Source organism: Triturus cristatus, chromosome 7 (genome assembly GCF_964204655.1).
Source record: "Triturus cristatus chromosome 7, aTriCri1.1, whole genome shotgun sequence".
NCBI lineage: Eukaryota > Metazoa > Chordata > Amphibia > Caudata > Salamandridae > Triturus > Triturus cristatus.
In genome coordinates this window covers 1215693227-1215718727 of record NC_140590.1, presented here as the reverse complement: position 1 = coordinate 1215718727, position 25501 = coordinate 1215693227, and the positions used below count along the sequence as shown (strand labels likewise).

The window sequence follows — 25501 nt, the reverse complement described above, 5'->3', positions numbered from 1 at the left end:
AAAGTTCGTGCCACGATCACTCACGACTTCGCGAGGAAACCCCACGCGCGAGAAGATCCCCATCAAGGCCCGGCCTACCACGGGGACCGTCACTGTGTGGAGGGGAATGGCCTCGGGGTAGCGGGTGGCATGGTCCACCAGAACTTGGTTGAACCGGTGGCCCTGGGCAGTCTTGGGATCCAGGGGTCCCACGATGTCGATTCCCACCCGCTCAAAAGGGGTACTGACCACGGGGAAGGGCTGTAGCGGAGCCTTGCGCTTACCCCACTCTTTCCGCTGGCCTGGCACGTGGGGCATGACTTGCAGTGGGTCTCCACATTCGCTCGCATCTTGGGCCAATAGAAGTGGGTAACTAGTCGCTGGTAGGTCTTGTCTTGGCCTAAGTGTCCTGCCAGGGGTACATCATGGGCTAGGCCCAGGAGGAGACTTCGGAAGCGCAGGGGTACCACCAGTACTCGGGCCGACCCCAGCTCGGCCGACTTCTGTTCGCTGTACAGGAGGCCGTTGTCCCAATATATCCAGTGTGTTCCGGACTGGTCGCCTGCTGCCTGGGCTTCGGCCTGCTTTCAGGGTCCAATGAGGGAAGGGCAGGTGGCTTGTTCCTGGCAGAATTCTTCTCGGGAGGGACCCCCCTCGCAGTGCCACTGGGCCACCTCGGGCAGGTCCTCGAGCTCGGTCAGGGGCTCGGGATCTGGATGCACTGACCCGTCATCGGAAACGGTTTCTTCTTCCGGAAGAGGGTCGTCGGGCTCGGGCAGCGCGTCCCGGACCTCGGGGACGGCGACTGTGTTCAGCGGCATGGCCTCAACTCCCTCGGAGGAAGGCAATCGGCAAGTCATAGAGCGCGTGGTGGCGCACACCCATTCGGGTAGGCCCATCATCTCTAGATGGGCTCTTCGTTCCACTTGTCCCCACGGGGAACTCTCGAGGTCGTTGCCCAAGAGGCAGTCCACGGGTTGGGAGGTTCGGACTGTCACCCTCAATTTACCGGCGACTCCCCCCCCCATTCGAAGGGTACCAGGGCCATCCGGCATAGGCTCTCGGAATTGTCCGAAGATATGACTGGACAGAAGGCGTTGGGCAAGATCTGGTCTTAGGAGACCAGGTGGCAGTGGACTGCTGTGACACTTGCCCCGGTGTCGCGGAGGCCCTCGACCCGGTGACCGTTGACCGTCACCTGCTGTCGGTGGTACTTCTTGTTGGCGGGTAGGGGCGTTCCGGGGACCATTTTGCGGTCCCCTAGGGAGACCAGGGCCATGGCGACCGGTTCCCACTCTTCGGAGTCTTCCATCTCTTCTCCTAGGGCTACGGAGGCCATTTGTCGAGCCGGAGGGGTTGTCGTTGCGGGTCGTTGGTACATGGGACACTGGGGGTCACTGGCATAGTGTCCGGTCTGTTGGCAGCGGAAACAGGTGATCTTGACTCAGGGTCCCGACCTCCCCGGTGGCCCAGTGCTAGCTGGAGGGGGGGCCAGAAAGTGCGGAGGTTGGCCTCTGGGGGGACTGTGCTGGGAACCCCCCGGGGGTTCTCTTGGTCGGCCTTGGTTCCCTCCACCCCTCTGGCGGGGGTGTCCCTGACTGTAGCGACCGTAGTCTCCCACCGGACCCCGGGAGGCCCGGGTGTTCACCCAACGGTCCGCTTCGACGCCCAGTTTTCGTGGGTCAGTGAGCTTGCTGTCCAGGAGGTGCTGGCGTAATTCCACAAAGCAATTGGCGGACAAGTGTTCCCATGCGATCAGGTCGAACAACTCCTCAAAGGTGGAGACCTTGCTGCCCTTGATCCACCCGTCCAAGGCCCGGCTGTAAAAGTTCACGTACTCTACCCATTTGGTGCCGGGTATCTTTTTGCAGTCTCGAAACCGTTGCCGGTACATTTCGGGGGTGAGCCCATATCTGGCTACTAGGGCGTCTTTCATGTGACTGTAGGAGTTCAGCACCGTGGAGGGCAGGTCCAGCAGGGTATCTCCCCTCGCTCAGGAACCGGCCCCACAAACCAGCCCCCCAGTCTTTCTGTGGAACTCGGTGGGAGGTCATGGCCACTTCGTAGGCCTTGAACCATTGCTGGATGTCGTCATTCTTGTAATATTCCTTCACCACATCCTTAGGGATGTGGACCTTTGGTTCCACGGTGGAGGAGGGTGGTTGGTTTCCCGAGGGTCTGGACTCCTCACTTTTAGCCTTGAGCTCGATCCCCTTCAGGCTGCGTTCGTGTTCGAGTTAAAGTTTTCTTTCTTCGTGTTCTCTCTGGCGTTTCTTTTCCTCAGGTGCTCCTTGTAGGCGTAATTGTTCTACCGCCAACTTTTTCTCGGCCAGTTTTAGCTCTCCATCGATTTTCAGTTTTGCTAGTTCTAGTTCGTGGTTGCGGCTCCTTTCTCGGTCCGCTAGCTCCTCCGGGGATAGGCCCCTGTCTGGGGCGCTGCTCCTTACCGGGACGCTTCGTGGTTCGTTTGGCGGCTCTCCTTCTGTTTGGTCCAGGGAAGCTCCTGCCTCGACCCAGGTCTTCAATGCTCCCTGGAAATCTTCTTTCGTGCTTAATCCGGTGGTAGCGATTCCAAGGTCTTTGCAGAATTGTTTTTATTCTCGGTGCGTATAATATTCCAACTGGTCCTCTCGGAATGTCGGGCTTGTGTTGGTACCTGCGGCACCTAGGGAGGTTTCTCCTTCCATCTCTTGTCGGTAGTGCGTCAGCCGTTTACTGCACGATCTCCAGGTGTTGGCTCGGATCCCGTCGTCTGCCACCAAATGTTGGAAAGGTGTTCTCCGGGGGGCTTAGGAATACGTCCTGACCACCCTTTGACCCACCTCTCCCAGAGTTTAGGCCGAGCAAGTGTGGGGAGGCCCTTCCTGGAAGGGTCTCGTGCCTAGGATCGCGCACGCTGAGCTTACACTATCTGACAGAGGGACACCACACAGTAGTTCTTCGTAAGACGATATACTTTATCGATAGGTTCAAGGGATCTTTATGATCCGAAATGCAGGTATTGAATCAGGGCCACAAGCGGTGGCGATCTCGTGATTGGGGTATGGGGGTAGCGGGACAGTCTTTGAGTTCAGTGTCTCTGCGGAGTGTCCTTCGCACAGCTCTCAATCCTCGAGCTGGGGGATGTTGTTTCCCTCGACAATCGCTGCCGATTCTCCTGGAGGAGAGTGCCGCGAGACACTCAGCAGGCACAGGTGGTTTCGGAGTCGGGGAGCCGCGACAGCGTCAGCAGGGCTCAGATGGTTCAGAGTTCGGGGAGCCACGACAGCGTCAGCAGGGCTCAGATGGTTCAGGGAGCCGCGACAGCGTCCGCAGGGCTCAGATGGTTCAGGGTTCGGGGAGCCGCGACAGCGTCAGCAGGGCTCAGATGGTTCAGGGTTCGGGGAGCCGCGACACCGTCAGCAGGGCTCAGGTGGTTCAGAGTTCGGGGAGCCGCGACAGCGTCAGCAGGGCTCAGATGGTTCAGAGTTCGGGGAGCCGCGACAGCGTCAGCAGGGCTCAGGTGGTTCAGAGTTCGGGGAGCCGCGACAGCGTCAGCAGGGCTCAGATGGTTCCGTGGGTCAGGTAGCGTCCTTGGTTTCAGGGGTCGATCGAGCCGCGACCAGGTCAGCAGGGCTCTCGTAGGTCCAGGTCTTCTCTGCCTCCCGTCCTTCCAGGACCCCTTGTTATACTCCCCCCTCCTCTTTGAAGTCCGGAGTCCTCGCAGAGAGGGGTCTTGGTGCCTGGGGGCGGTGTGTCGGGGTTTCCTGTCGCTCGGCCCTTTGATCTGTTCAGGTGGATCTGGGAGGGATTCCAGACGCCCAGCAGGCGAGGCGCCCGCTCACTGGGAGCCCGGGGGCCGATCGAAACTCTCCTTGAGAGGAGACCAGAGGTTTGACAGGAACGGCGCCTCTGGGTCTGGCTTGGGGTTGGCTAGGGCCCCGGCCGGCCATCGAGTTGTTGGGCCATGGTGGCCGGAAGTCATCGGGAATTAGGTGCGGTTGTGGGGTGGCTTGCTGGTCGGGAGGGCACACGCCACGAGGCCGGTCTCACAGTGATGAAAATTAGGAATTAATTCAACACATTTTTTCCTTCTTTGAAATAAAAAGAGCATCAACAATAGTGGAGAGCTGTTGCCAGAAATATCAATAATAATGGTCCCCACTATCAGAATAATCAAGTACAGTAAGTGTTACTAACAGTAACACAGGCCTGCATTCAAGACTATCTACTCATCTAATATTCCAATGACCAGATTAAACTTCAGACACAGTTACAGTTAGATGCCACTTGTGATACAGTCTTGGTACGAATGGTCCATGTTGATTCAAGATTTTTAAAAATGGGGAAAAAACATACACAGCCTTGTATCAGTCCTACAAACTCTCAGAGCCATTTTATATTACTGAATTCCCAAGAGTCTGCAAAGGGGCGCAGCCCATGGCCTACGTTGTCTTGCTTACAATGGGTAGAAGAACAAGAGCTGTTCATCTGTCTCCCTGCACGCAGAGTATAGCATGCAACCCTCTAATAGACGCCTCCATTTACTAGTGAAGGTTGCAAGCTTTAAAGTTCCCAGCCTGAATCTTATGTAAAGAGTTCTAGTAAATGGTGGAAGGAGGTAATTTAGTCGAGGAACAGCTCAAATTTCGGTGCAAGCTTTAGCTCTAAGAAATGGTCAGTCAACGTACAGTGATACAATGATTGAGTTATTTTCATCCTTTCATTTTCCCAAAAGACCAGCTTCACCGATGTAATGGAAGAAGAAGTGATGATGTAGGATGTTTCTAAAAGTCAGACCTAGATTATGTAGGGTCTGCTTAATGCACTTCAGCCAGGGTAGTGACACTACTCTGCCTTGAATACCAAAGATGTCCTTGAGCCCTATCCTATATGGTTCCAGCTTTTCAGTTATCCATAACCTCAGCCAATACCAAATGGGTTTGGGCCGGACTTTGGCAGTAATTAGTTGCATATGCAGATCTATTTTTAAAAAGACTAAAGGTGTACTTTGGGGAAGTTTTAATGCAGCCCTCAGAAATTTATTCTCAGTGACCCCCAAACACTCTACATGAATATGACCCCAAAGTTCAGAACCATATAGTGCGTCAGCCACTGCTTGTGCTCTCCAAATTTCCATAAAAAGTGACACTGGGTCAATAGAAGTATTCTTTGTAGTCTGAAGTGATTAGCTTTAGACCGGTGTCACCAGTTCTCTGCAATCTAGCTTTAGGTCGTAACCTACCAGAGAGCTGAGCTGTCTGGTTTGCTAACGGCTTTTTGTGGGCATTCTAAAAGTTTCCCTGGGAATGCATTCCGTCTATTGATGACTATTGACTTTGTGGTTTGTAACTTACATTTGCTTGCTTTCTGTTATCTGGACTGATTTTGTTTTTAGGCTGTTTTGCTTGAGATTGTCTGTCCGGTGCAGCATCTCTTGTTTACTGCGGTAGCCTTCCAAGTGCTAATTTTCTATAGGCTTTTAAACTTTGTTCTTGTCTTGCCACATTTGTTGTGCATTCAAAGACAGAGATCAAATATCATGCTTTGTCTTCAGAGGGAGCTTGGTGTTTTCTTGTCTTTCTCTGACTTCAAAGTGAGAGAATTTATAGGACAATATTGCTGGTAAAACAAAAGGCTTTTATCTATCACAAAACAAAACTTTTCAATGCCTAGAATATATCAGAATTAAGTACAAATTAAGTTTATTTTTTTGTAATTCTGAAGTGTGGTGGAATATTTGAATAAGGTTCCAACACATCAGTCCACTGGGTGATGAGTTTTCCACACATCATCATTTGTGTGCAGTAAATCTTTGTCTGTGCACATGTAATGGTCATTTACATTAAAAAAGTGTTACTGTATTGGCAGTGCGCTACCACACAATGCATACTCCGCAGTACACCACTCTACACCACTCCCCTGTACAACACTCTACTCCACTGTATGACCCTCCACTCTGACACTCTGTGTCCCTCCACTCTATACCACTGCATTCTACAACCCTCCACTCAACTCTACGGGATACCACTCCACGCCACAACTCTAAAACACTCTATGCCACTCCACTCTACTCTAAGCCTGTCCACTCTATGCTACCCCAATCTACCCCACTTCACTCCAATCTACCCCACTCCACTCGTCTACCCTGATATACCCTACTCCAATCTACCCTACCCTACTCTATCCCGATCCACTCCACTCTGCCATGAATGATGTTCATGTTTGTATGGGAAGTAGGGTGTCTGATTTAGATTTATATAAACGTGTAGAGCTTTTCCAATCTGGGGCTGACGTGGAGTTAGGGGTCAGGTTTGAACATGATAAGTTATCTGAGGGATGATCTACAGACTGGGTTGGAAACTAGTTTGGCGGCTGATAGTGAGGGGGTCCTACTATAGTTCAACTGGTAGGACCATCCCCACACACCATAGAATCAGGTCTGGAAGGCCTGGGTAATGTTATGGTTCCCCCTGTAGCAGTAGCTTCTAACGTCATAGCCCCGAGGAATTTAAAATTTAACCTATCCATAGTCTCCTGGAATATAGCGGGTTTATCTGCAAAAACCCCCTCACAAGAGTGGGTAAATTTCATTGAAAAATACGACGTTTGGCTATTCCAGGAAACGTGGTCCCTGGATCCAATATACCATCCGGGTTTTTTAAATTTCTCAAAGGGAGCTTTGAGGGGACAGAAAGGTAGACCCATGGGTGGACTTACATGTTGGATTCGACAGCCTGCTGGTATTAAGGCTGAGGAAATTTATATTGACTGTCCAGATATTATGGTTATCCGGCTTCGGTTGGCATCAGAGCCAGACATAGTGATTATTAATGTATATGCAAGGGGAATGCCAGGTGGCAGAGGATCGAACACTGTTACTATCCTCGACAGCTTTATTGGTAATAATAGGGGCCGTAGTAATTTGATAATAGGAGGAGATTTTAATTGTTCTTTTGAACCATTGGATCATGAGGACGGCAACCTTAGTGCTGAGGAGGATGCACAGTGGAACATTCCGCAACTAGATTTGTGCCCAATTAATTAATGGACTGAGGCGGTCTTGCAGCTTAAAGGGATGTGTTTGGAACGGGGTGTGAGGGCAGCCAATGGGATGACTCATTCAGACGAAAAGGGTTCCCACACTTTTGACAATGGGTTAAGAAGTAGTCGGATAGACTATATTTTTATTAACCTAGAATTTTGGTCAGTCGTAGTGGACATGGAAGTACAGGAACGGAATGAAAGTGACCACAACCCCCTGGTGCTAACTCTCCAGGTGCAAGGCTTATGTAACCCCAGACACCAGCCCACTGAGTTGTCTGCAGTCGGTGTTGTGCTCACTAATGATTCTAGGAGAGTTAGATGAGCCAAGGTTATAGATAATGATGAGGATCTTGACCAGATGAAGTTACTGGTCGCCAATTCGATAGCGACCCTTCAATTCTGTGACTCCCAGGAGGATATTAATGCAATGATTCCTCAGGTACATAATGATTTTTTTACGAACCTTAAAAAGTTCTTTATTAAAAGTTTTATTCAGAGGAAAAAAATATGCCATAGCCCAGCCTCTTGGTACAACAAATCGTGCAGAGAGGCGTACAAGCTACTATCGAGAGTAATTAGATCTAGAGATATGGTAAGCATTAAAAAGGCGAGAGTTGGGTATAAGAAAGCCCAACTTCAGGCTAAGAAGGATTGGGGTGAGCAACACTGGCAAGATCTGGTTTCAGTAAGCAATGAGAAAAATATGATCAAATTTTGGCAGCTCTTAACTGGGGTAGTGGTTTATCAAACCAAATACCAGTCAATTATGTAACCCCCGAGTTGTGGGTCTCGCATTTCGAGGCCCAGTTTACTGCTTCCATTGATAGCAATGCCACCCTTCAATTGCCCACCCCAACCACCCCTTTGCACTTTAGTAGTTTAGAGGCTGCATCTGTTCTTAAGTCAATCCCGAGAGGTAGGGCCCTGGACCAGATTGCATACCGGCAGACCTGTTTTTGCATGACAAGGATTCATGGGTAACATATATCCAAGTGCTTGCAAATGCAATAGCAACCGGTGCACCACTCCCAAATACTTGGGCAGGTGCATAAATCCTTCCGATATTTAAAAAGGGTGACCGTTCCCTATCAGGCAACTACAGGCCGATAAGCCTTATTGATTCCATTCAAAAAATTGCTACTAGACTAGTGTTGGGCAGAATCAAGTCTTGGATTGACGATATGAACATCTTGTCCCCATTTCAAGCGGGGTTCTGCTCACACACCAGTACCATTGATCAAGTTTTTGATTTATGCTTATCTATTGGAGGGTTGTTATTATTGGAGAGGGTACAATCTACGCGGCGTTCATAGATCTTAAATCTGCTTTTGATTTGGTCCCTCGAACCAAAATGTGGAGTGCATTTGTGGACATGGGAATGCCATCGGAAATATTGGCTATCTTAGTCAAGTTACACAATTGTAATTATGCACAGGTTCGCTGGGGTATGCAGGGGAATGTCACGGACAGGTTCCCGGTTTTAAAGGGGGTAAGACAAAGGTGCGTGCTGGCCCCCACCCTGTTTTCCTTATTTATCAACAGGGCATTTCAGTATTTTTCTACTTATCACACGGATGCCCCTACACTGGCTGGTATGAAGATACCCCTGCTCATGTTTGCGGACGATACTTTGAAATTGTCAAAAACTCAAATAGGGCTACAGTCCGCCCTATCCCGCTTCGAGGTATTTTGCCATGACAACGAGCTAGAGGTTAATGTGGAAAAAAACAAGTTTATGGTCCTCCACAAACATAAAGTAATTAAAGGGAGAGTTTATGAATAATGTCCTCCTTGAGCAGATAGAAGTTTTCACATATCTGGGGATTACTCTCGGCCGGAGATTAAATTGGAAGCCTCAGGTAGATATGTTGGCCCTTAAACACGCCCAATTAGCAGGTGTCCTTATCGAAGAACAGAGATTATCCCAGACAAAGCCCATTGCCCCTGCCCTAAAGATTTATAATTCAAAAATCAGCTCCTCGGTATTGTATGGTGCTGAGCTATGGGGCTTTGAGGATTTGTCATCCCTTACGGTTGCACAAAACAAATTTATGAGATCTCTAATAGGCCTTCCACAATCAACGCCATTATTGCCCTTATATCTGGATTTGGGTTGCCAAGCAATTGAGGACATACCGCGATTTCGGCCGGTTGCTTTCTGGCGTAGGCTTTGGACTACCTCTGAGTTGTCCTTGTATGTTAATGCACTGCACGAAGTAAGGGGGGCAGACTGTTCACGTAGAATTACATGGCTATACAAGATAAAAACCATCCTGATTGATATGGGGATGAGTAGCCTGTGGAAGGATCGTGCCCATAACCCATTTGCACCTAAAAAAGTGTATAAAGCAGCAAACTGGAATATGGTTAAGGTCAAGCGCTTTTCATCCACAATAAGGTCGACTATGTCTAGGCGTTTTTTGGAACTTAAACATGAGACCGAGCTCGAAACTTACTGGGAGGTGATCACTAAACCCCATGATAGGAAGCGGTATCATCAATTTAGGGTGGGTTCCCTCCCGTTAAAAGAATTTTTTAAAAGCTGGGACTCCACATCGGCTGATAAATGCTCTACATGCCCAGCACAGACTGAAACAATAGCCCATATAATAGTTGTATGCCCTGCTTACAAGCATCCTAGGATAAAATGGCTCAAACCTATTTCAATCAATCAATCAATCACAGACATTTATATAGCGCGCTACCTACCCGGAGGGTCTCAAGGCGCTAGGGGGGGGGGGGGGGGAGTGCCGCTACTGCTCGAATAGCCAGGTCTTGAGCTTCTTCCTGAAGGAGAGGTGGTCTTGGGTCAGGCGCAGGTCGGTCGGGAGGGAGTTCCAAGTCTTGGCGGCCAGGTAGGAGAAGGATCTTCCTCCTGTTGTCGTTCTTCGGATACGGGGGACGGCGGCGAGGGCGTGGCTGGCTGATCGGAGATGTCGTTTGGGAGCGTAGAAGTTGATGCGGTTGTTGAGGTAGCTCGGGCCTTGATCGTGTAGGGCTTTGTGTGCGTGGGTGAGGAGGCGGAAGGTGATTCTTTTGTTGACGGGGAGCCAATGCAGGTCTTTCAGATGTTCGGAGATGTGGCTGTGACGTGGCATGTCGAGGATGAGTCTGGCTGAGGCGTTCTGGATCCGCTGGAGTCTCTTCTGGAGCTTGGCGGTGGTTCCGGCGTAGAGGGCGTTGCCGTAGTCCAGTCGGCTGGTGACGAGGGCCTGGGTGACCGTCTTCCTGGTCTCGGTGGGGATCCACCGGAAGATCTTCCGTAGCATGCGCAGGATGTAGAAGCATGACGAGGAGACGGCGTTGACTTGTCTGGTCATGGAGAGGGAGGAGTCCAGGATGAAGCCCAGGTTGCGTGCGTGGTCTGTCGGTTTGGGTGCGCAGCCCAGGGCGGGGGGCCACCAGGAGTCGTCCCAGGCGGAGGGCGAGGAGCCCAGGATGAGGACTTCCGTCTTGTCTGAGTTCAGTTTCAGGCAGCTGGTCGTCATCCACTCGGCTACGTCTTTCATCCCTTCGTGAAGGTTGGCTCTGGCGGCGGCGGGGTCGTTGGTCAGGGAGAGGATCAGCTGGGTGTCGTCGGCATAGGAGATGATGTTGAGGTTGTGTTGGCGTGCGATGGCCGCGAGGGGACTCATGTAGACGTTGAAGAGGGTGGGGCTCAGCGAGGATCCTTGAGGGACGCCGCAGATGACTTCGGTGGCCTCTGACTTGTACGGTGGTAGACGGACTCTCTGTGTTCTTCCGTCGAGGAAGGAGATGATCCATTCCAGTGCCTTCTCCTGGATTCCGACATTGCTGAGGCGCTGCACTAGGGTGCGGTGGCAGACAGTGTCGAATGCCGCGGAGAGGTCTAGGAGGATGAGGGCCGCTGTTTCTCCGTTGTCCATCAGGGCTCGGATGTCATCGGTGGCAGCGATGAGGGCGGTTTCGGTGCTGTGGTTGGCTCGGAAGCCAGACTGGGAGGGGTCGAGGGATCCATTCGTCTCGAGGAAGGCGGCCAGCTGCTTGTTGACGGTCTTCTCTATGACTTTGGCTGGGAACGGGAGGAGCGAGATGGGGCGGTAATTCTTGAGTTCGGTGGGGTCCGCTGTAGGTTTCTTTAGAAGGGCGCTGAGTTCGGCGTGCTTCCAGCTCTCCGGGAAGGTGGCGGTGTCGAAGGAGGTGTTTATGATGTCCCGTAGGTGGGGTGCGATGACCGCGTCGGCCTTGTTGAAGACGTGGTGAGGGCAGGGGTCGGTCGGAGATCCGGAGTGGATGGAGTTCATCATGCGAATGGTGTCTTCGGTGCCGATCGGAGTCCAGGCGCGGAGGGTGGTGGTGGGGGGCGGTGGTTCGGTTGTGGCGTGCGTCGGTTGAGTGCTGAAGCTGTTGTGTATTTGCCTCAATATGGGTACTAGATCAAGCATGGAGGCATTAAGGATTTTGAAGACTAATACGCCGGATTCAATCGTAATTTCAGTTGCCAAATTTCCGAGCTGGATGTGGGTTATCCGCGCTAAAAATATGAGGGGCCATAACTCTAGTCAGGTTTTATATTAATAATTATACTTAGAGTTTGGGCATGGGACCAGCACAGTAGTGTTATGTTTGCTTCGACACACATTTCTGTGTCTAATAGTGTGTTACTTAGTGTGTAAAGTATTTAGATATACGATTTTTGGTGGTCTTATGGCCACCATTGTTTTTATGTATATATGTATGTATATGTATATACAAATATATATGTCTTTGTATGTGTATATATGTATGTACTATTTTATATTTTCATAATTTTTAATTATCATGTGTTTTATTTACTGAGGGCCCTTTACTTCTAAATGTTGGTCGTTGACTTTTATACTCTTTTAAATCATGGAATTTTAATATGACCTGTTTTTAAAAAAGTTTTTGTAACTTTTTGTCTTTTATGATTGATACAATAGAAATAAAGACTTATGACTGACTGACTGACTTCAGTACACTCCAATCTACCCCACACCGCTCTACCCCAATACACACAATTTACCACAATCTACCCCAGTCTAACCAACTACACTCCAATCTACCCCACTCCACTACATTCTGTCTCATCCACTCTGATCTACCCCAGTCTAACCCACTCTATTCCAATCTACCGACTCCACCCCAATCTACCCCACTCCAATCTACCTTGCTCCTACCTACCCCATTCCAATCAACCCCACTCAAATCAACTCCAATATACCCCACCCCACTCCAATCTATCATAATCAACACCACTCAAGACTACCACGATCTACTCCCTCCAATTTACCAGTCTATCCCACTTCACTCTAACCCAGTCTACCCCATTCCACTTTCCCTTCAATTTTCCCACACCAATGTACCCCACTCTACTCTACCCAACACAACTCCAATCTAACCCACCCAACCCCAATCTACCCCACCCTAGTGTACTCCTCTCCAATCTCCCCATCCCAATCTACCCCACCCCAGTCTACCCCCACCTTAATCTATCCGACCTACCACAGTCCACTTTATCCCAATCTAGACCACTCCACTCTACTCCTGTCTACTCCACTTCACTTCATTCCACTCTACCCGCCACTCTACCCGAATCTACACGACTGCAGTCCAATGAACCCACTCCAGTCTACCCCAATCCACCCTACTCCAATCCACCCTAGTCCACCCCAATCTAACCCATGCCACTCCAATCTGCCCCACTCCAGTCTACCACTGGTGGCTGGTAGGGAACAGTGGCAGGGGAAGGTGGGGGGAATAAAGAAAGCAAAGCAAACTTACCTGGTGATCGCTGTCGCCAGCCGCCACCTCTCCTCCGAGCAGGAACCAAGAAGCTCCCGTACTCCCCGGACCAATCACAGCGATGGCTCGGCGCTCAGACGTGGACATGGAGGCTGAGCCTGTTCTCCACTGAGGCTGTATAATACAGCCTGTGGAGAACATACACAGTGCGCATGATGGTTTGTTATGCGCACTTAAGGTGCAGCCACTACTCCTCTTCCGGCATTGACTTCAGGGGAGGCCGCCCGCCCTGAACCTGGCTACACTACAGTACAATTGCAGTACTAAAAATAAAATGATAATAATGGATATTCCATTATTTTCATTTTATTTTTACTTTGCACAGCTTTAAAGCAGTAAGGCGACACTCCTCCACCTTAGTGGAGGAGCCGCCCTTGCAATATACCCAATTCTACTCCAGTCTAACTCACTCAAGCCCAGTCTACCCCACTCCAATCTACCCGACTTCACTCTACCCCTCCAATCTACCTCACTCAAATCTACCCCACCCCACTCTACTCTACCACTCTAATCTATCCCACTCTATTCCACCCTAATTTGCCTCACTCCACTCCATTTATAATCTAACCCACTCCTCTCCAATCTACCCCACTCTACCCCAATCTACCCCACTCTACCCCAATCTACCCCACTCTACCCCACTCTACCCCACTCCATTCCAATCTACCACACCAACCCACCCAATTTACCCCACTTTACCCCACTCCACTCCAATGTACCCCGATCCACTCTACCCCAATCTACCCCATATTACTCTACCTTACTCGAATCTTCCCCAACACACTCTAACCTACCCACTCCTCTCTAATCTGCCTCACCCCACTCCAATCTACTGCACTACAATACAATCTGACGCAGTCTACCCCATGCCACATCAATCTACCCCACTCCCCTCTCAATCTATCTAACAACCATCTACTTCACCCCACTCCACCCTACCCCATGCAACTCCAATCTACCCCACTCTACTTCATTATAGTATACCTCTCTCTACCTCAATCTGCCCTACTCCAGTTTACCCCAATCTTCTCCTCTCCAGTCAACATCTCTCCACCCCACACCACTAACTGTTAGCTGTGCTGAACAGCTGCCACATTGGTGTACAACATGGCTGCAACACATTGCCAAATCCAGTTGCTCCTGCATCGACGAGACCTATTGGCTTTGCCAGTGCTTGTTTTGTTCTGGGAGCTTCTGCCGAATGAAATGCCCCCACTGAGCCCCCTAAGACTAGTGGGGTGTAGAGTCATTCGTATGTGCTTGACCTTTCATCTCGTTTCTGCCTCTCGTGTATTATTTCAATGGAAAGGGGAGTCGGTTGTTGAATTTTGTTTTAATAAAGGTTGCCCTGCAGACTCAAAATGAAGGTTGACTGCAAGTGGAAGTTGAGCTGTAGCACACCACTGCCATGTTCAAAGTTGTGATTCTCTCTCCCGTGGAACAAAGATACCTTTAATAAGTCCCTCTAAGGACAGTGGGTAGGAAGAGGGTCTCGTGAAAAAAGGGTAAAAGAGACTTGCCACCCACCTGATAAATGTTGTGCAGGGAAATTATGATTTCATTTCTGTGCGAATGAAACCTATTACTTTAAGATTCTTGTTGGCAGTCTTCGCTGTAGAAATGAGTCTTAACTTGACAACTATACTCAAAAGGTTAATATAAATGAAAACCTTTAACAGTACGAATTGTTTTCCCTTGGTTGTTTTAATATTGGAAGTGTATCGCCAAAGAGCTCCAACCTAGTCCAATATCTTGAAAATATGTGACCTCACTACACTGGAAGTTTTACCCCAGTATCTTGCAATTAGCATGCCTTTTAGCGTCTCAGGTTACGTATCCGGGGAAAGTAAGGGGTTGTGACCACATTCTTCTTCTTATACCAGTGTATGAACATTGCTGTGAATGCTGAATCTTTTTTTAAATCAAATTCCTGAAAACTTCAATCACGGTATAACACCTAAAATGGAACCCTTTTGTTCCAATCACTACAAAAATCAAATGTAATGAAAAATTCTGATGTCATGACAGTTATGCATGTTGCACCGCCAGGTCAGTGAGTATTGTCATCAGCAGAACCACGAAAGCAGTTGATAATCGTTTTTTTTAGTAAATTGGAAGTGAAATGGATAAACTGCCTACCGTTGAATGCTGATGCCCTCACTGGTAAATTTGGCCCTTAGATCTTTGACGGGGCTTTTGGGCAGCATACGTGCTGGACAAAGAACCAAGAGCATAATATATCCCATGACAAAAAAACTCATTGGTAATCAGTTTTAATTGTAAATTACGTGTTTGCTGTACCTCGTTGCATTGACCCAAGATGGACAATGCTTGCGGGGCTTAAGTGACTAGTGCACTGTCCTGTACTTTTCATAATAAGAATAGCTACCAAATGCACATTAGCAGAAGTGGACAATTTGAGTAATGCATAAATATTATTTTTTATTGCCGGCTAACCAATTGACTGTTAAATGAATGTTTCCCCATGTACTTTCCTCCTGTGAAATGGATAGTAATCTATTCGGTGGTACTTCAATTACTTTTGCAACTAAATGATAAGCTCGCTTATTTTTGCACTATTAAGCATGGATTGTTCTCATTGCTCCCAGGAGGGAATGTGAAACACAACGCTGCACATGTAGCACGTTTACGCCATATTGATGGGTATAACTATGCTCACAACAGCATGTTTTTTTTTTAATAATCTTTTTATTAAAAATTTTGCAAAGCATGACATCGATATTACTTCCGTATGACTTATGAACTGTATTATTCCGGCATCAACATTAGCATTACAGTACATCTCATAGTGCCCTCCTTCTCGTTCCATCTCTGGCAGCCTTGCGGTCCCATCACCCATGCTCCCTATATGTGTGTCCGATTCATCCAGCGGGGGGGGCTCAAAGATATTCCCACGATAATTGTTCCAGCACCCCAAACCCTTTCCCACTTTCTGGGACACCTCCGGTGGATATATACTGACTTTTCCGCCACCATTGCCGTATCCATGTCTTTGCACCATTGATCAAGTGTGGGGCAGTTTCTGGATCCCCAGCGCTGGGCAGTGTTACGCTTGGCTATCGTCATGCCCAAAGTTACCCAGTCTTGAGCCACCACATTTAAATCTGTAGGTTCCCAGATATTGAGCAGGCAACATCTCGGGCTTGGGAGTGTACCGATCTGTGTGACCTGGGACAGCGTTCGCATTACCGCCGTCCAGTACTGTATTATTTTGGGGCATAACCGATGGTGTGGTAAAATGTGCCCTCCTCCCCGCATTGCCGGAGACAGAGCGGTGTGTCCGCCCGACGTATTTTATGTAGGAGTTGCCTAGTGTAGTATGTACGGTGTAGGATTTTTAATTGGACTAGTCGCAGTCTTGAAGGGATTGCAGCTTCTCTGGGGGAGGCTAGCGCCTCCCGCCAGTCCGCCTCATCAATCTCTCCAAGTTCGTGTTCCCACTTAACCTTAAGCGCTACCATAGGGTCCTTCCGGTTATTAACTATTTTCTTGTATGTCAATGAGATTGCCCTTTTGCGGAGGTGGTCCGTCAGGAGTCGATCCTCCATTGGAGAGGCCTCTTCAGGCCTCGTACCTGGTGGTATTAGGGACTGCAGCGCATGTCTCACCTGCATGTATCTGAAGAATTCTGTCTGGGCCATGTCATAAGTGGCTTGAAGATGGGCAAAGGTAGCCAGCTCACCTCGCTGCCACAAGTCCCCCACTTTGGAAATGCCTATTTGATCCCAGCCACGAAATCCCTTCGTCCTTCTCAACATTCCAAGTCGCTCTGTCTCCCATAATGACATCGCCAGTGTGACATCCTAGTGTGTGTTGCGCCGCATACCACATTTGCAGTGTGTGTCGTGTAGGCCCCGTAATGTTGCGTTGCTTCCTCTTATTGTATAGAGCACCCATTATCCCTGAAGGCTCTAGGAGGTGTCTATCTAACCTGTATGCGGGGTCGTCATGAGGGACATGGAGCCACTGGTTGATTGCGACTAATTGGGAAGCCCAGTAAGATCTTTAGATCCGGAAGGGCAATTCCGCCATCGTACCAGCTGCTGGTGAGTTTCTGTAGAGCTATTCGGGGCATTTTTCCATCCCAGAGCAGCGACGTCACTTCCGCATTGACTGCTGTGAAGTACGCATCTGGGACACGGAATGGCGTATTCTGCAGTGCATATAAAAACTGGGGGAGCGCCATCATTTTAAATAGGGCTGCCCGCCCTAGGATCGTTAAGGGTAGTGTACGTCAATGCTTAACGTCTCTTTTAAAACGCGCCAGGGGCTGGGTCAGGTTTTTATCCGTGAATAGCGCATGATCATGTGTAACAAATATTCCTAAATATTTAAATCCATCCGTGACTATTTGCAGTGGGCATCCTCTTGGGAGCCGCGGCGGGGGGCCGTGCAGGACATAAAGCAGTGACTTTCCCCAGTTGATGGTATACCCTGACATCCGCCCGTACGCGGCACAGATATCTAGAAGACAGTTGGTGGATCATGCAGGGGACGTTAGGTACAATAAAATATCATCCGCATATAGCGAAATGCGATCTTCCCACTTGTTGGCCCATCGCAGTCCCTGTATCGTAAGGTCCTGCCTAATCCAAGCCGCCAGGGGCTCCAGGACCTCCGCGAATAGGAGTGGTGACAGTGGGCAACCCTGTCTAGTCCCTCTGCCTAGTGGGAACTCGTCCAATAAGTGGCCATTGACTACAACTTGTGCCATCGGCTGCGTATATAACAGACGTATCCATGCACAGAATTTTGGCCCAAACCCCATATGTTTAAGGACTGCAAATAAAAAGGGCCACTCCACTAGGTCAAAAGCCATCTTTGCATCTAACGAAAGTATGGCTGCGTCTTCATCTATAATTGATTTACGCTCTATTACTCCATGCAGCCTTCTAATATTTAGCGCTGTGTTGCGGTGGGGCATAAATCCAGATTGGTCTGGATGGATTATAGCTGAGAGATGCGGCCACAACAGCATGTTTAATCACATTTGTATGTCAGACAAATGAAATCCAACAGTGCAATTGTAGACAGAGATTGCACATACACCAACACATCACTGATATGTCCTATAGTTGGGTATCGCTGTGCAGACACATCTATAATCACAGCATCTAACAGTACACACAATACACAAGTTTCACATAGAAACAGCATAATATACTATGTTGTTGGGTGTGTGACACAACATAGCACGCACTACCTGACACTGAACACAATTACACTGAACTCAAAACATACATCAACAAAGTCAAATGTGCAATGAACTGATTTTAATGCCACCTAATAGCATTTGTCACCAGCTTTCTACACACATACATCTGTCAGACAGTGAACATATGTGCAGAACAAGATGATCCATAAGGTATTTGGCAGTCTCCTACAGTCTCACAAAAGACCAAGAACTTACACTCACAAGTCATTAAAGTGGACACCGTTGCCTAAAAGAGGTATGCTCAGACTGCCATCTTCGTACAGTACATCTCCACAACCTGAACCAGACTCTGGTCTTGTCACCCTTTGGAAAGCCATTTACAGAGTACTAAAAGCGCTGAGATGACATACCAGTGGTAAATTGCGCACTTTGCAAATGTCAAGAACAATGGAAAATTGTAATCAATGTATTCCACTTGCTTGCGATGTTGTTGCTTGATGTACATGTTCATTGATGGGCTGTCCCATTACCCTGCTGTAGTAGTACCCAGATTGTTTACTAGTATTAAAATGTCTCAATGAGCCTTTCAGTGGTTTGGCCCCTGATATTTTCTTTTGGATATTGTTTGTTTAGGGTTTCTCGCTCCATTTCTAAGCTCACGAAGTCCAGTACAAGATGGCTGTGTAGTTGTGTCTTAAGCCAATACATACAATTCATTTTCAGTATCTAAACCTGAATTTGTATGTTTTTTCATCATTCTCTTCATGATGGTTTCCATTTTGACATTGAGTTACAATGTAACATTTCTGCTGTTTTTCATTTTGCAGTTGACCCACAAATCACTTGAAATATGAATGAGAATGACGAAGAACTGTGCACAGACGATGAGGAGAGTTTTGCTCAAATGGAAACTCCTATGTTGCAACAGGAAATCCACGCTGAAGATAAACCATTTCCTTGTACATTGTGTGGCAAAAGCTTCACTTTGAAGGCCCATCTGTTAAATCATCATAGGACTCATGGTGGGGAAAGGCAGTTTTCCTGTCCAGATTGTGGCGAGTGCTTTAGTGCGAAGAGGAGGCTTCTAAGACACCACCAGCTTGTTCACTCCCGAGAGCGGGTGTTTCCATGTACTGAGTGTAAAAAGGTCTTCTGTCAGAAGAACCGTCTTGTTTTGCACATGAGAATACACACCGGAGAGAAACCATACACCTGCTCTTATTGTGAAAAGGGTTTCAATCAGAAGGGCAATTTCCAGCGGCATGAGAGAACCCACGTAGACAATCTACAAAGTGATAGAAGTTTCATCTGCACACAGTGTGGTGAGAGTTTTAGCTTCAAGTCCAATCTTCTTAGTCACCAGAAAGACCACTGGCGCTTTGACCCTGAGAGTGACCTGGCTCTAACCTATAAACCATTTTCCTGCACAACGTGTGACCAGAGCTTTTGTCTAATGTCAGAACTTTTAAATCACCAGAAAACACACACAAATACTAATCATGACAGTGAAATTACTGAAACCCAGACACTGTTTTCTTGCACACGATGTGACAAGAGCTTTAGTTTACAGTCAAAATTTATAAATCACCTGAGGACCCATAGGAAAGAAATCCCTCATACTGAAGACATAACTCCAAACCCAAGTTCATTTTTTTGCACCCAGTGTGAAAAGAGCTTTAGTCTAAAGTCTGAACTTTTAAATCACCAGGCATTACACAAGAATGGTGAACTTAACAGTAAAATTACTGAAACTCAGGCACTGTTTTCCTGCACACAGTGTAACAAGAGCTTTAGTTTACAGTCAAAATTTAAAAGACATCAGCGAATCCATATGCCCGATGACCCTGGAAGTGAAATGGCAGTAATCCAAAAGCTGTTTCCCTGTATGCAGTGTGAGCAGACCTTTCGTCTAAAATCAGACCTTTTAAATCACCAGCGAACACATTTGAATGCTAGCCCTAATAATGAAATAGCACCAACTCAGACACTGTTTTCCTGCACACAGTGTGACAAGAACTTTAGTTTACAGTCAAAATTTATAAGTCACCAGAGAATCCATAGGCCACCTGACCCAGACAGTGAACTGTCACCAAGGCAAAAGCTATTTTCCTGTGCTCAGTGTGAGCAGGAATTTAGTCTAAAGTCAGAACTTTTAAATCACCGGAAAACACACTCAAATGCTGAACCTAACAGTGAAATAACTGAAACACAGTCACTGTTTTCCTGTACACAGTGTGACAAGAGCTTCAGTTTGCAGTCAAAATGTATAAGTCACCAGAGAATCCATAGGCTCCATGACCCAGAAAGTGACCCGACTCCAAGCCAAAAGTTATTTTCCTGCATGCAGTGTGAGCAGAAATTTAGTCTAAGATCAGAACTTTTAAATCACCAGAGAACACACTCGAATGCTGATCCTAACTGTGAAATGACTGAAACCCAGGAACTGTTTTCCTGTACACAGTGTGACAAGAGCTTTAGTTTGCAGTCAAAATGTATAAGTCACCAGAGAATCCATAGGCCCGCTAACCCCGACAGTGACTCTGCACCAAGCCTGAACCTCTTTCCCTGTGTCCAGTGTGAGCAGAAATTTAGCCTAAGGTCACAACTTTTCAATCACCAGAGAACACACACAAAATCTGCTCCTAACAGTGAAGTGACACCAATTCAGACACTGTTTTCTTGCACACAGTGTGACAAGAGCTTTAGTTTACAGTCAAAGTTTATAAATCACCAGAGAACTCACAGAAAAGCTATCCCTGAGGTAGGCAGCAAGACCCAGAGTTCATTTTCTTGCACACAGTGTAAGGAGAGTTTTATTCTGAAGTCGGACCTTTTAAATCATCGGAAAGTCCACCAACATGCTAAGAATGAGACAAACCCAGCACTAACTCAGAGACTGTTTCATTGTGCACATTGTGATAAGAGCTTTAGCTTAAAGTCAGATCTTCGAAGCCACCAGAGAATACATAGTAAAATTAACCCTAAGACTGGTCTCCTAACACGACCCCAGAAACGTTTCTTCTGCACTCAGTGTGATAAAAGCTATCGTCTAAAATCAGATTTTTTAGCTCACCAGAAAATGCACATGTGTGCTGGTCTTGATAATGAGCTTAAGACATCAATCGAGAAACCATTTACTTGCAAGATTTGTGGTAAGAGCTTTCATCTAAAGCGAGTACTTCAAGCGCATTATAATGTCCACACTAGACCCTATGCCTGTGGTGTGTGTGGAAAGACGTTTAGTCAGAAGTCGCAGCTTGTAAGGCATCGGGTCAACCAGAGATGTACTCACCAGCCTAAAGACAATAACTCTGAGATGGAGAGAAGCTTGCCTGAAAACTTCAATATGCAACATGTACCAGCTTCTAAACCAAAGGTCAAGAGTGTAAATAAAGAAGCGCATGACTATTTAGAAAGAGAGGATGGTGGTAGGTGGGGCACAATGGAGAAAAAACAGCCCACAAGTAAAATCTGTTCTGAATTAACAGACAAAAACAATGTTAATAGGAATGTGGAGAGGGAGATATTGGAGGCACCTAATGTTACTTCCCGGCCTGTTGTCCTAAAAGCTGCTACATTTATCTTTAAGTCTTTTGCTACTACGTATCCTCCGCCATCACCACTAACAATCAAGGAAGAGATTACTACCTTGTCTATTTCCGCTCCCCCATCTGCGGTTCCAGCAACAGGCAAGGAGCAGCCTATCAAGACACCTCCTTTATCAGTCTCGCCACCAACAGTCAAGGAAGAAACCATAAAGACTCCCATCCCAACTCCTCCATTAACGCCTTTGCCAGCTGTCAAGGAAGAGACTTCCAAGACACCACCCATGTCTCCATCTTTGGCACCTCCATTAACAGTCAATGATGAGACTACCAGGACAACTATTCAGACTTCTTTATTGGTCCCTCCACCAGCACTCAAGGAGGAAACTATCAGGGCGTCTTTCCCAACTCCTCCATCGACTCCTCTGCCAACAGCAAAGGAAAAGACTACAAAGACACCGATCCTAGCTACTCCAATGGCACCTCCATTTACGGTAAAGGAAGAGACTAACAGGACACTGAGTCCAAGTCCTCCATCTGCACTTCTGCCAACAGTCAAGGGTGAACCTACAGATATACCTATCCCATCAAATCTTCATCAGCACCTCCACTAAAAAACAAGGAATAAACAAATATGTCCTCTATCTGAACACTTGTTATGTAGATAGTGAAAATTGCGACTAAAAACAAGTCCTGTCACAGTCTAAAGTTAACTCCAGAGGAAGTGTGGTCTAAATTTATGTAGATGAGGAGGCAAAGGTTAAAAACAAATTTATTTTCTTTTAATGAGCTCTCGCCAACATTTTATGAAATGTTTCTATTTCATGTTCTCCAGGTAACTTGTTAGCCTTTGTCCTTTTCAGAAGATATACCAGTGTCTGACAAAAAGAGAACCTTTTACATAGGAATACTCTGCTGATGTCCATGGAGAAAGAAGCATTGGCACTGCTAATTGATATGATATTTGTATGTGAAACTGTTGGCCTTACCAATGTTTGCTGCTGTCCTGGGTTGTGAGCTCGGAGAAAAGCATCTGAAAAAGTGGATGGTACAGAAAAATGGGTTGCTTTCTTTCGATTGCATACATTTTTCAGACGCTTTAATCAGAACACGCTCCCAGTCTACTTTCACTGACTATAACATTTTTCTTCATGCATACTAATGGAGGCAAAAGACACCCCTAAACAGCCAATAGAAAAACTGTGAGATTGAAATACTCAACTATGTGGCTGACATTGTCTCAAACCAGGGCTGACTTTTCTGGAGCAAAAGAAGCCAAAGGTTGAAGAAGGCTAGCTCAAACCCTTGAAGTAAGTTTAGTACACAGTATGGTTCCCATTAATGCTGCAACCACCTTTCACGTAAAACCTAAATAAGGAGGATTTGTTCTAAGAAACCATGTTTTTGATGATTGTTTTGAGAGCTGGTTGTTGAGCAAGACTATTTGTTGCAAATAGTTGGTGACAGTTTGCCCATGCAAGTTATACATATGGTTTGCCCTGAGGCAGTCTAACATTGTAAAAATCCTCACATTGTTCCTGCAAATCTCCTGTAAGTGGACAAACGAACTTGATGTCCTTCAACCTAACTTGGGAGATGTTCCTGTCAGTAAGGCATGATTGGCTTCTTTGGTCTTGTGAGAAATTTACTCCATAGACTTTGATGGACCCATCATATTAAAAAAACCTGGCCAAGATTTAATGGGAACTTGTGATGTCCTTTATGATGCAAGTAGTCACACGGCAACGCAAGTCCTTATTTAGGATTTACTAAGCCATGCAAAGCACCTTTGTGTGGCTTTGCACGCAAAGGTGCTTTGGTGCGTTGGGAAGACGTTCCATAAGTGGAGCATGGGCGTTCCCATTCATCCATCCAGGGATTTGGGTCCATTTCCAGCCTTACTAAGACTTGAAAATCAGGCAATGCGTCAAAATGCTACTCCTTTCCCAGTGAGGGATAGCGCGGAGAAATATCTTTATTTCTACCCATTATTTTCCTTTTGCACAGAAATGTAATGATTGTTTTTGTGCACGTAGGTGTTCTTTCCAGCAAAAATAATCTGCATAACGCAGGTACCATGGCACAATTGTGCCTGTTTTGGCGCTAGGCAGCACACAGTGCGCCAGTGCTAGGAGACCAAAGGAATGTGCATATCTTGGTAAATATGGCACAATTCTGCTGTCTCCCTTTCACGCAGCGCTGCAAGTTGCCTTGCTGCATTGCGTTGTGTGAAATGTAAGTAAATCTGCCCCACAGTGTGTTCTTTTAGTAATGTACACAAAGCCAGCTGTGATAAGACACATTTTGGGTGAGAAGAAGAGACTATGGTCCACTTTCTCAAAGAATACGTTACTTTAGAGCAGAGTGATTGCTGGCCATTTGATCGTGTTTAATCTAAAATACATTGCTGAGTTAAAAGGACAACATTTCGTTTTAGGGGCCAGAAGTGACTTAAGATGTATTCTCATCGTGTGGCCTCCTGAGGCATGCTAAAGTAATCTTGCAGGTGATAGATGAAATATCTGAGGACATGGGGGTGTAAACCTAGGTAAACATAACTACCTAGAACATTTTACTCATTTACTTTTTTCTTGTACTTGCTGTTCTAGTGCTAGCTTGCGAGGTCTTGTTTGAAACTGATATTAAATCATTTTTGTGCTGAATGTTGTAGTTATCTAAATGATTGCTGTATGAAACATCCAGGTTGCTTCCTGTTTGTACAATTATCTAGGAGTACTTTATTGCTGATCTTTTACATAGGACACGCCATAAACTTAATAGTCTTTTGGTTAATAAATTATAGACTATTCTATCACCAAACTTAGTGCTTTATTTGATCAACTTGTAAATTAGGTAAGGGGGGTAGGTTCTACCCTAATTCAGTTCTGTGGCCTGAAAATGACACCACTTGCGCTCTTACGCTTGGTTCTGATGCTGCTTAACCTGGATTGTAGAATCATGTTTTTTGATCAGTGATTTCAGTAGGCTTCCAAGAGTTAAAATGGCTAGACATTGTTTGTGATGGGTTATTTAGAAATGCACACCACTTGTATTTTCGGTGACATACAGTTTTATATGTTTTAGAGCTATTTAATTTATTTACTTCTTAGTTTATTTACTGTTTTGTACTTGTGGCTGATGGCTGGATTTCATCCCAGAAATGAAACAATGTTTGTAAGTACATGAGCCTTTCTTTTGGCATGTGAAGACACTCATTCGGTGTGGTGCCTTGAGCCTTGGGCTGCTCTTCACCTTAGACCAAGGTTATAGTGCCCTGACACAAACATGGCTAGGGCAGACTGCATATCGAGCATTCACCTCCTGTCCAGTTAGGGAATGTTATGTTATTTATATTTATTATTGCGCACAAATCACCTGGGGGCATCTCCGCGCTGTCATGGAAACAAGTATCGGTGGAAGGGGAAAGGATTCAGAATAGATGAGATTAGAGCACTTTTCCGAGTTTCCTCAGAGCACCCCGTCTGCTATCCAGTATTGTGATCCTTTTAAAGCTGTAATACAGTGTATTCTCAAAATGACTACCCTAGGATGCCACCATCAGCCATAATGACAGGTAAGTGCCTGTCATCTGAGAATATACAAGGATACCAAGATGTCCACTCACCATTGCTGCTCCATCTTAATGTGACTTGGGTATTTCCCTAGAAGATAGCTCTATGTATCTAATTCCTAGTGTCACTACCTTTGGTTTTAGAATTAAAAAAAGATAAATATAAAATGTGTTTTTCTTTTTGTGGTGCTGCTTTAAATGTATAAAGTCTCTAGAATAAAATGGTGAAAATCATGCTTTGGTGACATGCTCTAAACAGTGTGACCATCACAGAGAGTGAATGTAATCCAGTAAATATAATAAGGTTGGGGCCGTGACACTTTCACTCTAAAACCATTCTCGCTAGACTCGTGGAAGAGCTACCCAGGCCGGAAAGGTTCCGAAACACTTTTGTTCACTTTCTCAAACCTGCATGTGCCC

General features: G+C 46.8%; 1 protein-coding gene across 1 annotated transcript in view; it reads left to right on the top strand.

The window, feature by feature from the left end:
* Positions 1-25249, top strand: part of LOC146811643 (uncharacterized) — a 132255-nt gene extending 107006 nt beyond the window's left edge. Inside the window, 2 exon segments of the mRNA XM_085618611.1 lie at positions 18793-22091; positions 22094-25249. Coding sequence (XP_085474737.1) covers positions 18816-22091; positions 22094-22138 — 3321 coding nt within the window. The 5' untranslated portion in view covers positions 18793-18815 and the 3' untranslated portion in view covers positions 22139-25249.
* Positions 25250-25501: the final 252 nt, after the last annotated feature.